At 47.0% G+C, this 13,290-nt stretch overlaps 1 protein-coding gene across 1 annotated transcript in view; it reads right to left on the bottom strand.

The window, feature by feature from the left end:
- The window catches only part of LOC306915076 (RNA binding protein fox-1 homolog 3-like), a gene marked incomplete at both ends in the record, with an annotated part of 61,734 nt that overhangs the window by 26,957 nt on the left and 21,487 nt on the right, over nucleotides 1-13,290 (bottom strand). The window contains one exon of the mRNA XM_079492321.1: nucleotides 916-969. Coding sequence (XP_079348447.1) covers nucleotides 916-969 — 54 coding nt within the window. The remainder of the gene's footprint in view (nucleotides 1-915; nucleotides 970-13,290) is intronic.

Raw genomic sequence — 13,290 nt, forward strand, 5'->3', positions numbered from 1 at the left:
TGGATATATTGAGCAGCACCGATGAACAATGGAATATTAATATTTCTGCATTAATTACTACGCTTCATTTAGCAGAATTAGTGTATAGGAGCCCGTGTACAAAAGCCTTAAGATAATAACGCGCGCTCACCTCCAAATGATGTAGCGTGCCATGAGTTAGCATATACTGTACCTCCTGGATTGTCTCCGGCGGAGCTGGGAGTAGTGTACTACAGTATATTAGCATAGAGTAAGTCAGTCAGCGAGGCTTATTTTTATCTCTTGGCAGTGTCAGTGGGAGGCTAACTGGGCAAGGCAGTGTGTTTGCAGACTGTGAATCCTGGTGTCAGCGCTAAGCTAAGCGAGAGCCGCTTATTGTATGGTACAATGTATGGCAGGCGAGTAAGGTGCAAGAGTCGCCTGGAGGCAGGAGAGTCGCTGATATGTTAGTAATTACTAGGCACCTGTGGGGGTGGAGAGAGAGAGAGAGAGAGAGAGAGAGAGAGAGAGAGAGAGAGAGAGAGAGAGATAGGTAGATAGAGAGACAGACAGACAGAGGGGGAGAGAGAGAGACAGATAGACAGACAGAGCGCGAGAGAGAGAGATAGAGAGAGAGAGAGAGAGAGAGAGAGAGAGAGAATCGACAGAGAGAGACCTGCAGAGGGCGAGAGAGTCTGAAAAAGCTACAGTGAGAGGGAGGGAGAGAGAGAGAAGAGAGAGAGGAAGTGGAGAGAGATCTGGAGAAGGTGAGAATTTGAGGAAGAGAGAGAGAGAGAGAGAGAGAGAGAGAGAGAGAGAGAAAGAAAGAAAGAAAGAAAGAAAGAAAGAAAGAAAGAAAGAGAGAGAGAGAGAGAGAGAGAGAGAGAGAGAGAGAGAGAGAGAAAGAAAGAAAGAGAGAGAGAGAGAGAGGTGAACCTCTCGTTACAGCACACTTACCTTGGAGCCTCGCTCGTTAAAAATAATCTCCACGTCTAAAATCTTCCCAAATTGCTAGAGAGAGAGAGAGAGATAGAGAGAGAGAGATGGGGTATAAAGAGAAAACCAAGGAAGAGAGAAAATAATTAGAACATGTCATATTCAGCCTGGGCCGATTGCAGTACTCTATTGGTCTAAAATAAAACGCCTTACTTGGTTAACCCAAACTTAATAAGACACCGTACAGTCCCCATGCATGCATATACTCATGGGAACCGCTCAAAACATAGTACGTGCCGTGGTACTAAAAAACAAGGTCAAGCAGCCGGCTCTTTGCATGATCAAACTCCTCTATCGCCCGACAATGACATTAATAAAATATCCATTTACTCTTAATGCCGTTTAATGTTGTTTGCTCTGTGGAGGTAATAAAGAGCGGCGCGTGTTCCAGACACCAACGGGAATGTGAGCTATAGCCTTAATGAACATTCCGGCTGGGGTGGTGGCGTATACAGGCCTATAGCGAACGCCACATAGCAGCTCGCCGCCGCGCCATGCACGCACCACTGGTCTTAATGACGGCCATCATCTTGTTTTCCTCTCCCGCTGCGCCTCCGACCCCCCCCCCCCCGCCCGCCCCCCACCGATAAAAAACGACACAGAGGGTATTTTCTTTTTTTTTCCCCTTTCCTTTTCGAGGCGAGGGCCTCTTTTCTCAATTAAAATAGGAAGAGATGGGGTTGAGGCACGGAATGAAGGGATAGCCCATCAAGGCTAATGATAAACCATACATTTGTTTACCCCTGAACTCCCCCCCCCCCCTCCGACACCCCCCACGATGAAGACCATCACCGTAATTACCTGTCACAGCAGCAGACCCCCCCCCCCCCCCCAACCCCACCACCACCCCTACATGCCGTTTGCGGTTGGCGCCTATAGGTTCTTATCTGATCAGCCTCTTAATGGCTCTTGATTGGCTCCATGCCTCATTTTAATTGGCTAATTAGAGTCAGAGCTGCTGCATGTCGGCCACGCCTTTCAACAGCGGACGCGGAGGGGAAGCGTGGGGGCGCACGGCCGTCATGGTTATGCGCTTAAAGATGATGAGAAGCGACTTTATAGCTTTCACACCATGGTAAACACGTCTCGCGCCGCGCATGTCGTCGCCGTAGTCGGGCGGAAACCTTGCATGTCCAAAAACATTCATTTTTTTTTAAATTATTGCGTTGTGAGCTTGTAGATCTCCCATTTTCACTACTTTCGTGCGACATTCTTGTACAGTTGGGTGCCACCGATATTGTCCCTTATCATTTGACCCATTTAGGCCTGACCTCAACATTTTTAAAAATCCTTCTAAATCCTCCAGTTTTCTGAAATAAATATTTTCACGATTTTTCAAAAATAGCAGACCTACAAAGCTCGTAGCGCGCCACTCGGTGGCGCGCTATGAACTTGTAGATCTGCTATTTTTCAATAACTAAATTATAATGTTTATGGGTTAACTGTCCTTTTGCGCAGATCACGCAAACCTCAGCAAAAAGAAAAGGACAATATCGATGGCCTCCAACTGTATATGGCGTTCATTTACGGCGGAGAAAAACAGTTGACAGCGACGGCATGCCGCTCTGCGCGTGAGCCGAGGAACAGGACTCGGTATTTTTGTCACGGCTTTACAGAGCCTCGTCGTGCAATCGGTAAACGGCCCCAAGGCATACCAGGGGTCTAATTATGCCTAAAAGAAAACACAGCATGCAGTGATGTATCCTTACATTCTGTCACACGCCTCTCACCCTCATATAGCCCTCATACGATCCATGTGAGCACGGGCTGATCTGAACCAACCTGCCTGCCCGTCTGTCTGTCTGTCTGCAATGCCACTATACCTTAACCCATTCTGACCTGAGATCAGATTCTAAAAATGTCTTCTAAATCCTGACAGTTTTCTGAAAAAGCTATGTTTCTATGTCAGTCGTTCTTCGATTTTTCAAAAATAGCAGACCTACAAGCTCGTAGCGCGCCACTCGGTGGCGTGCTATGAGCTTGTAGATCTGCTATTTTTCAATAGCTAAAGCATAACATAAAGCTAACACCAAAAGGGGTTCCCACCCAAAATGGGTTAAAACAACACCGTACGGGTCTTCTTGTAACTGCACTTTATGAGAAGCAATGAAAATGCCGAGGTGTTGACGCAGCACTGAACTTCTGCCGGGTAAAACAGACAGTGTCCGAGTTTCCGTGAGAAGATGCTTTGTGCATCATAAGCGGAGAGGGGTAGAAACAACAAAGTGGGGGATAACAATGAGCCCAAAACTGGTACTGCATCGCCACACAACCACCAAGCGGCCAGCTAACATCATTGAGCACTATCCGATTGACTGGTGGTTGGTTAATATTGGCTTGTAAACGAACAATGTTGCCTTTTATTGTTACAATTTACAATTTTACAATTTAGGCATTTAGCAGACGCTCTTAATCCAGAGCGATTTACATTAAGCAAGAACAAAAAAGCATGGGAATACATCACATAAAAACGCATTTATCATGAAACATGCGTACCGTAAGCTAAGAACGTAACAGTGGAATATCTATATAATGAAACTATACATATAAACTATATACTATACTATGCTATACATATGTACTATGATGTGCTATGACTACATACAATGCAATTATAGTGCTGTCTACATAACATGCTATAAGTCTGTATCAAATGATATCTAAGTCTACAGAAATGCTATCTAAGTGCTATGGGCCATGATGGAGTCTGAAAAGGTGGGTTTTCAGACTACGGCGGAAGATTGGGAGTGATGCTGCAGTTCTGACTGCAACGGGAAGTGCATTCCACAGTTTTGGAGCCAGAAGGGAGAAGAGTTTGGGACGTGTTGAGCGTTGTCCCGGCGTTTTTAGTGAGGGTACTTCCAGCTTCCCTGCGTTGGCTGATCTGAGTGCGCGGGAGGGTTTGTAGGGTTCAATCATACTTGCAAGATATGGGGGAGCCATACCTTTGGTTGCTTTGAATGCCAGCATCAGAGTTTTGTATTCTGTGCGGGCAGCGACCAGGAGCCAGTGGAGGGAGCGGAGCAGGGGGGAGACATGTGAGAATTTTGGCTGGTTGAAGACCAAGCGAGCTGCGGCATTTTGGATCAGTTGGAGAGGCTTAAGTGCACATGCCGGTAGGCCAGTAAGGAGGGAGTTACAATAGTCGAGTTTTGACAAGACTGTTGTCTGGATTAGGAGCTGGGCTGATTCCTGGGTGAGGAACGGTCTAATACGGTCTAATTGTTAACTAAGTTTTGACAGTGGAATGGGTGAGCGAGAGCCACGTCCTCAATATCATTTATCCTCCTCCCGGGGTCCCTATTTGGGGCATTATTGGCGAAAATGTGAAAAATAAAAATAAAATAATAATCTAAAATGGCATGGCACCAATCCCACAACACGTTGCATCGCGGTGCATTGCGTGCTTGGGAATGGATTTAGGACCCAAACGCAGAGTTACTCAGATGCGTTGAAACAAGGTTTTAAAACAACTTCAAGACAAGACAACATAAAACAGTTCAATGGCAAATATTCAACCCTGGTACTCACAAGCAAACAATCAAAACATACCAGATATACAGGCAGGATAAAGTCACGAATGAACAACACTAAATATAGAACACTAAACACGGAGATGTAGAGATTACAATACGGCAAGGAACACATTAAAACATGGACACAGGCAAACCTGGCAGACAATTAAAGGGATAGTTCAGATTTTTTGAATTTAAGTTGTATGAAATACTTGCCATTAATATAGTGGTTGCAACTGTATTAATTGATTGCCCGAGTCCCATGGTGGGAGTTCTGCTCTGGTTTTGGTCAATATCAAGTAGTTCCGGTCATTTTGTGGGGGGCACTGGGGCCACGCAGTAAAAGTAAATGTATCCACAAAACGAACGTAATTTGTATTGTTGACCTATTTCTAAAATATTAGCGCGACTTTCGTTCAACTTTGACCCCTCTATCACATGGAACTATTTTTTGGGCGTAGTGACAGTTGCAACCACTATATTAATGGCAAGTATTTCATACAACTTAAGTTAAAAAAATCTGAACTATCCCTTTAAGGCACGATTGGCTAAGGGACTAACAGGACACAGGTGGAAAAACGTAACTAATCACATATAAGGCAACAAGACACTTGAAGACAGGGAACAGGGACAAATGAAAACAGGAAAGACTAGAAACATTACTACAAAAATAACTAACCCTAACAAAAATGAACACAACAGTGAAGTAAAACCTAAGCACACCACAGAAAAACAGGACAAATATCACTATCTACAAAACAAAACACAAGCGGAGACAGATCCCGACAGATGGTAGAGAGGCTATTTTCGCTATTCGTAGTGCAATGAAGTAAATAGGGTTTAGGTGGGTAGCGGCTGACGTTACTGCAAACAGAATGCATTTCATATTGTATAATCTTTTGGTACCTTCACTGTGGTTACTGTTGTCAGTGTGAAAGCCTAATCTAGTCTAGCCTAGTCTAAATACTACGTGGTTTATCAGTAGTTGGCGGTGGAGCTCGCACTACTCCAGGCCATAGCGGGGTCCCCACAGTGCACAACACAGCTAACTTGGTGGTGGGGCGTATGGTAATGCCCAGCCTCGTTCTCCACATTCTGTACTGTATACCCAGGCCTTGAATCCAGCACTTTATTTCAATAAATAAATAAACATGGTGCAGGCAGCGGAGCAAATGCAAGGTCACAGTCACACAACATGCACCTCTGTGTGCACCAACAGCACCCTCGACTGAAGAGAAGAGGGTTAACATCGCTGTCTGGCACGCACGCACGCACGCACGCACGCACGCACGCACGCACGCACGCACGCACGCACGCACGCACGCACGCACGCACGCACGCACGCACGCACACGCACGCACACGCACACGCACACGCACACGCACACACACACACACACACACACACACACACACCACAAGCCTACCTATTCACCCTGATGGGTGACACCCTGTTGTACAGTCACACACAGCGATCTATATATGTGCATAACCTGAATATAGCCACACATTGCAATGGTTGTGTCAGCTGAGAGAAAGTGGGGTGTGGGTGTGCGTGTGTGTGTGTGTGGGTGTGTGTGTGTGTGTGTGTGTGGGTGTGTGTGTGTGTGTGTGTGTGTGGGTGTGTGCGCGTGCGTGCGTGAGTGCGCGCACGCATGTGCGTGTCACTTTGGTAGCGTGGGACTTTAGGGTTGCAGACAACAGGAAGAATCAGCAGAGAGCTCATAAGCAGGGAGAGGAGCTCTCTGTCTGTCTGTCTGTCTGTCTGTCTGTCTGTCTGTGCCCGCGCGGAGACAGTCCCGATGAGAAAGCCTCCACACGGCCCACTGAACAAGTCGTTTACAGCCGCTGCGCGCCCGGCCCCTCCCTTCCCATCTATACCTCTGTTTTCTCTCCACGCTTGTTTTTTATAGCTCTCATCCTCCTCCCCATGGGTAGCCTTTGCAGGTTATACCTTTAGAGAGACAGAGAGAGACACAACGTAATGTGCCTTTGAGGGTGGGATGAAACGGCAGAGCGTTCAATACAGCGGGCGTGCCGGCAGCATCAGATCATTAAGAATAGAGGCGAATGAATGCGGCCCTCCACTCAGCCTAATGAGCAGCATGACAGCTACCTTTAATTGTTGTCCACAATAGCTGCATTATTTCATTAGGACTAATTACCCTGTCAGGCCAAGCCCAGCACTAGCGCACGCATGCACACAAACAGACACACGCACAGACAGACACACACACACACACATACACACAAACACACGCACATGCACGCAAACACACACACAAACTCCACAAAGAAATGACAGAAATCTTCCCTGACTGTTTTTTACCAACTACACTGCAAAATTCTTAGTGTAACTTCAAGTAAGCAGAGAGTGTTAAGGGTCCAATTAAAACTCAGGATGTTGCTGTGTGGCCTCCACCCCCCGCCCCCCTTTCTTGATCTATCATTCGGTTTCAGGAAAAAAACACCAGCTTGTCTTTTCGTACAGACCCCCACACACACACACACACACACACACACACACACACACACACACACACACACACACACACACACACACACACACACACACACACACACACACACACACACACACACACACACACACACACACACACACACACACACACACACACACACACTCTCTCTCTCACTCACTCGAGTTCACTCTCTCGTTCTTTTAACTTTTTCCTCTCTCGCTCTTTCTCTCTTGGCCGCTCTCTCTCGTTGTTTTGCCTTTACTTCCCCCCCCCCCCCCCCCCCCCCCTCTCTCTCTCTCTCTCTCTCTCTCTCTCTCTCTCTCTCTCTCTCTCTCTCTCTCTCTCTCTCTCTCTCTCTCTCTCTCTCTCTCTCTCTCCCTCCCTCCCTCCCTCCGTACCCATATAGTAGCACTGGGGCTGAGACAGCTGCATGTAGCAGAGGATACAGTCGTCTCCATTAGTCCAAATTAGAGCTTGTTTTCCAGTGGAGGAGAAAGAGGTGTAAATCAGCGTCTACACCCCCCCCGTACCCCCCCCCCCCCCTCCCCCCACCACAACACAGCAGCTTAACATGGCAGCGTCTGCACGGCACTCTGAGGGCAGCAGCGCTGAAGGGCTACTCTGCACAAACACCGAGCGGAAACGCTGGCTGTTCAGATTTACCTCTAATAGGCCTGGAGAGCTTGCATTCGTGTGTGTGTGTGTGTGTGTGTGTGTGTGTGTGTGTGTGAGTGTGTGTGAGTGTGAGTGTGAGTGTGAGTGTGAGTGTGAGTGTGAGTGTGTGTGTGTGTGTGTGTGTGTGTGTGTGTGTGTGTGTGTGTGCGTGCCTGCGCGAGTCTCTGTGTGTTTAATGGTAGAAAGACCTTTGACATCCATCGCTCCCGTTCCCCTCTATCCTAAACAAACACACCCTAATCACCTTAATAAACACACTCACACCGGTAGCAAGGGGCGACGAAGGCAATGGAAACTAAGAGGCTTTGCTAACGGCCCCGCCGCTCGCCGGAAAATGGCTCCATTTTCAGCACCGATATTTTGATGTAAATTACCTGGTTTTGGATTATAATTACAACTTGCCTCCTCAGAGGCGAAGCGCACGGGAGCAGGCTGTTGTGAGTACAATGGAGCCGTGTGGAATAATTGGGTGGGAGAATGAGAGTGTAGCCACGAAACACGAGACATTAAAAAAAGAATTCCCCTTGCTTGGAATGCCGGGTACCTGGAAAGCTGGAAGCTTCTAGAAACAGGTGATTAGACAGGAGCAGGTATCATTAAAACTCCATTAGCACAAAACCCAACCCCCGGCGTTCACCACAAAAATGTACGTGCTCGCGCACACGAACACTCTCTGCTGAGGTAGGTCATACTGTAAGTATTAGTGCATGCATGCGTGCGTGCGTGCATGTGCACGCGTGTGTGGAACGCACAGGTCTGAGCGTGCGAGTGAGTGCATGTGTATGTGTGTCTAATGACTCATTTAGGACCCCTACCTCTGGGAGTGTGACAGTAAGGACCCTCTTGCGGCTGCCTCACTAAGTGCCTGCTTATTAATTAAACATAGCTGGGGCTCAGGGGACGGCAGCAGTACTGCATATCAGGTTGTCAGTTTCACTCTGTGAGGGGCTAAATGAACAGGGCCCTTAAACCACTATAGCCCAGCTGGATCCAGTGGCACACCTTTTGGTTCCGTGCATCAGAAATAATTACATGGAATTTATGAACGGGGGCTAAACCCACAGATACCGACATGCGGTCAGACCGGGATTTGCTTCCCCGTTGCTTGAGAAGGAGCGCTATCGTGTGCTTACTGTAAACTAAGCAAATTAGCATTAGGGGCTGTGGCTAAGGGACTACCTGCAGTGCATGCTGGGAATTGTGGTCCCAGACCCTTTCTCGCAAAGTGATATTGGAGGTGCGATCGTAGATTAGAGATTTCAGCCACGTCTTGAGAATGAGAGAATTGAATCAGTGAACTGGTGCTGTGAATGCCAATTATCATTCTACCATTAAACCCCTCTTCCCCAGCCTAGTAATTTCCCTCCAAATGTGTTTTTCTAATTATGAATTAAACTCAAATAAGGTTGGGTAATGAACCCTCAGTTTTATTCCTTTCCCAAGGCCTTAGTTTTCCTTTTTTATGAATCTGTGTTGCAGCAACGAACCACACACAACACGAGGACATTGTGATTCTGGACTTGGGGAGTGGATTCAGGGAGTATTACTGGGGATCATTGCGCAATTCAGAGAGAAAGACCTATTGAACTTCCCTTATATGGCTTTGTTTAATGCTGTGGTATTGCTTTTCTATTACGGCTTTTGCTGAAATGACACAAGATTCCATTTGCTGTAATGCCTTCGCCTATTGCCTTTGTTTGCATTGTGGTGGTAGTCTAGCGGAACCATAATGGCAGATTGAGCCGGTTGCTCAAAGGCCCATTTAAAGTGAATGGAGGAGAGAGTATCGCGGCAGCCTATTGTGGCGAAGGCTAAGCCAAGATGGAATCTGGACTGCAGTGCCACTGCTCTGCCCGCTGCCATTACTCGTCAAGGCCAGGCGATTAGCAGTGAAGAGGAGTTGCATGTGTGTCTGTGTGTATGCGTGTGTGCGTGCGTGCGTGCGTGCGTGCGTGCGTGCGTGCGTGCGTGCGTGCGTGCGTGCGTGTAGTACGTGCGTGCGCACGCTCCTCTCCCAGGAGAAAAGCACCAAGTTGGACAAACTGCTAAACTGCTCCATTGAAGTGACACACAAACTCACATCACGAGTCACGAGTCCAGAAGTCAGCATTAGTTTCCAAACTTTGCCTTGGAAGCGTCGGGGCAAACTTTTCTCGTGTTGCAGCTCTCCTGGGGCAGAGCGATTTGGGCCTTTCGTCTTTTGTGACCCCACTGTTAACAGGGTTGGACGCCCCCTGAGCATCGTTGATTGTAGTGAGTGCTACCAGATTGTCTGTCTCTTCTAATACGTTTCTCTTCTGTTCTCTGCCTTTCTCGCTGCTTTCTTTCTCCTGTCCCCCCACTCCTTTACTATACTGGTTGTCACTGGTTAATTGTGGTGTAGCGCTGGCTGCCTTGGAGACCTTCCTAAGTGACTGGGGATTGTTGGAAGGGAGTTAAGACTCGCAGTCCTCCACAGACACATGCACTCACTCTCTTGAGTTCTTTCTCTCTCTCTCTCTCTCTCTCTCAAGCGAGTCAGTGAGTGAACAAACGTGCGCATGGACGCACGGACGCACGCGTGCACGCACACACACACACACACACACACACACACACAAACCACTCCTAACCGGAGCTGTCACCATACACACACCTAATGAGGATAAACTCCCTTTTAACCGTGCTGAGGAATCCCATTAATTGTGTCTCCACTGACGGGACCCTTCCATCCCCCATGCGCTGCCCGCATCAAGGGCTCCGTGGCTGGGGAGAGGCAAAGGGACAGACTCCCTTTCTCTGGAACAAAGAGCCAGAGGGAACAGATGTTCCACTCCATTTGAGCAGGGGGATAAATCTCCAGCCTCCTATTATATTAAATGTTAGCGCCAGGGTTTATGCCGGTGAATTTGTGTGTGTGTGTGTGTGTGTGTGTGTGTGTGTGTGTGTGTGTGTGTGTGTGTGTGTGTGTGAGAGAGTACAAGTGTGTGTGCACTCTAACATCAGTAAACACTCCAGCTACACCCTTGCTGTATCTTAACAAGCTCGACCGACCGACCGACCAACACACACACACACACACACACACACACACACACACACACACACACACACACACACACACACACACACACACACACACACACACACAGGACTTGATTTCCATGATGTGTGCATCCAGAGGCATCTGGGAATAGGGCTTTCACTACCCTGCTATGAGTACTTGTTGTACCACATTCTCTCTGTCTGTCGGTCTCTCTCTCCATCATCATCATCTTACATTCATTCTCTCTCTCTCTCTCTCCCTCTCTCTCTCTCTCTCTCTCTCTCTCTCTCTCTCCTGGCAATCAAACATGCAGAATCAGGCTAAGTTGTGTGTGTTGTTGTATATAGACCAGCAGAAAACCCGCTGCGCTGGTGTTTTAAATGTGTCACCGGATTTCATAAGCACGGCACAGCAGTTCCATGTTGACGCTATCTAAACTTTCCAATTGGTACAGGGAGGGAGAGCAGACATTTAGGGCGCTGAGGAAAGAAACGCTGCTGCAGTGTGATTATTTGGATAGCGAATCTAAAACAAATGGGGTTTCTGCCGTCGCACGCAAGGACTGGCAATACAAGATTTAGAGTGAGTACACAGTACAGGGGTGCACAAAAGATCTACCAGGAGATCACACAGACTGTTCAGGTAGACCACATGACCACATGCCCCTAATATACAATTAAAAAAGGCATCTGGTCACTTGAATTAAGGTGACTTGATTGACATCAAAAAGTGCCTGTCAGCTCAAACCCACAATGCAATACTTTGTTTTCAAGAGTGTTGCGCACAAGCATCAGTAGCCTAAATAAAAACAATTCCATCCCCCCCCCCCTCTTTTTCCCATTCCAAGAGCGTATTTCTTATTATGTAATGCCAGCTATTACGGCTTTGTAAGCCGTAATAACTCAGATAAAAAACTATTTTCAGCAATAGGATAATATTTTTTGGGGTGGGTAGATCTTGTCATTTTGAAAGTAGCTCTCAGGTCAAAAAAGTGTGGGCACCCCTGCACTCCCGGTCAAAATAATATTACTCAACTACAACTGAACTCAAATTTAGTATTTTTGAGTCAACAGCTTCACTGCATAACACTAAACACACCTTTTAATTAATTGTCTTTCCCTGTGTAACATGCTAAACCCGCTATTTGTTTTATGTTTAATTCGCTGTTCTTTAATGACTTTTATGAAAATTCGTGACGATGATGACGTAACCGGAAATTGAACATATAACTGGCTTGCAAGGGCTTCTGGGAAACTGAGTCCAATGCAAAGTGAACGAGGGAACAAGAGACAATCCTGGCTGGCTAGGGTCTTTGTTGTTGATCGGATCGTGGAAGTGGGTTATGTCTCGACTCGCTCAGAAACGATGGGACTATTTTCAGCCGGATTTTCATCATAAGGAGGTAGAATTATGGCGCTTTGACGCTTCAAAGGTAACTGTAAACATCGGCATTGACCGTAACTTCATATAATCCGGCAATAAAGCTGTTAAAGTACTGAAGTAGCCTTCTTGCTTTTTAAAATATTTAAAGCTGCACTATGCAGCCTTCCTCTTCTGCCCCAGACTTGAACCCGGTTACAAAGTGCTGATTTGTTTTACCATTGAGCTAATAGAGCCTGTCTGCTCGCTCAGGGGATACATCTGTGTCAGATCCTGTGGTTCCCAAACCTTTTCATGTAAAAGACCCCCAAATTGACACTAATTAGCCTGCGGACCCCCATTTGAAAAAGATATGCCAGGTTCCAAACTATAATTTAGTGGGGGATCCCCTGGAACTCCCTCAATGACCCCTAGGGGTCCCCGGACCCCACTTTGGGAACCACTGGTCTAGGTGACATGTGACCTTTGTCTAAATGTCTCAATAGAAGTACAAGGAGAGAAAATACAACCACCCCAATTGTATTATAAGTTATATTGAATTAACTTACTCTACCATACGGATTGGACAACAATACATTTTATTCATTAGAAAAAAGTTATATATAGTGCCACTTTAAGTATTCAGTAGTAAGTATTTCCCCCCAAATGCAAAGATTTCCCAGAAATCTTCAAAAAGTATTAATAATGAAAATAACAGATCTACACGTTTCCAAGATGAGGCGGGCTGTGCTGTGAGCTTTTAGGTCAGCTATTTTCACTATATCTAAATGCACCACATCTCTGTCTGTCTGTATATATGTATACGTATGTACGTCTGTAATGCACGTAACTCTGAAGTCCGTCGGACCCACGGTTGTCCAGAACCACCACAAAAGGCCTCTGCCCGGGCTCTGGACAGGGCCCCTGCCCAGGCTCCATATATGGAGCTGGCCTGTTCACAACACTCCATATTTGGGCATGCCTGACACAGAACTCCATATATAGGAATAAAGGGACACAGAGAGACAGATACAGAAATCTCCATATATGGGCATAAAAGGGACACAGACAGATGGGTGGAACAGGTACTCTGACACGGGTACAACGGGTGGGGCATGGATCCAACGTCCATCGTTGTGTGTGTGTGTGTGTACGTATGTCTGTAATCCACGTAACTCGAGAACCGTTCGCCCTGCCGACTTAAAATTCGACACGTGCATTCCACCCAACCACAGGAAGTGCTGTGCCCAGTGTCGAGTCGGTCGGATACACCGTTGTCC

This window comes from Electrona antarctica (assembly GCF_951216825.1).
Source record: "Electrona antarctica genome assembly, chromosome: 22".
Taxonomy (NCBI): domain Eukaryota; kingdom Metazoa; phylum Chordata; class Actinopteri; order Myctophiformes; family Myctophidae; genus Electrona; species Electrona antarctica.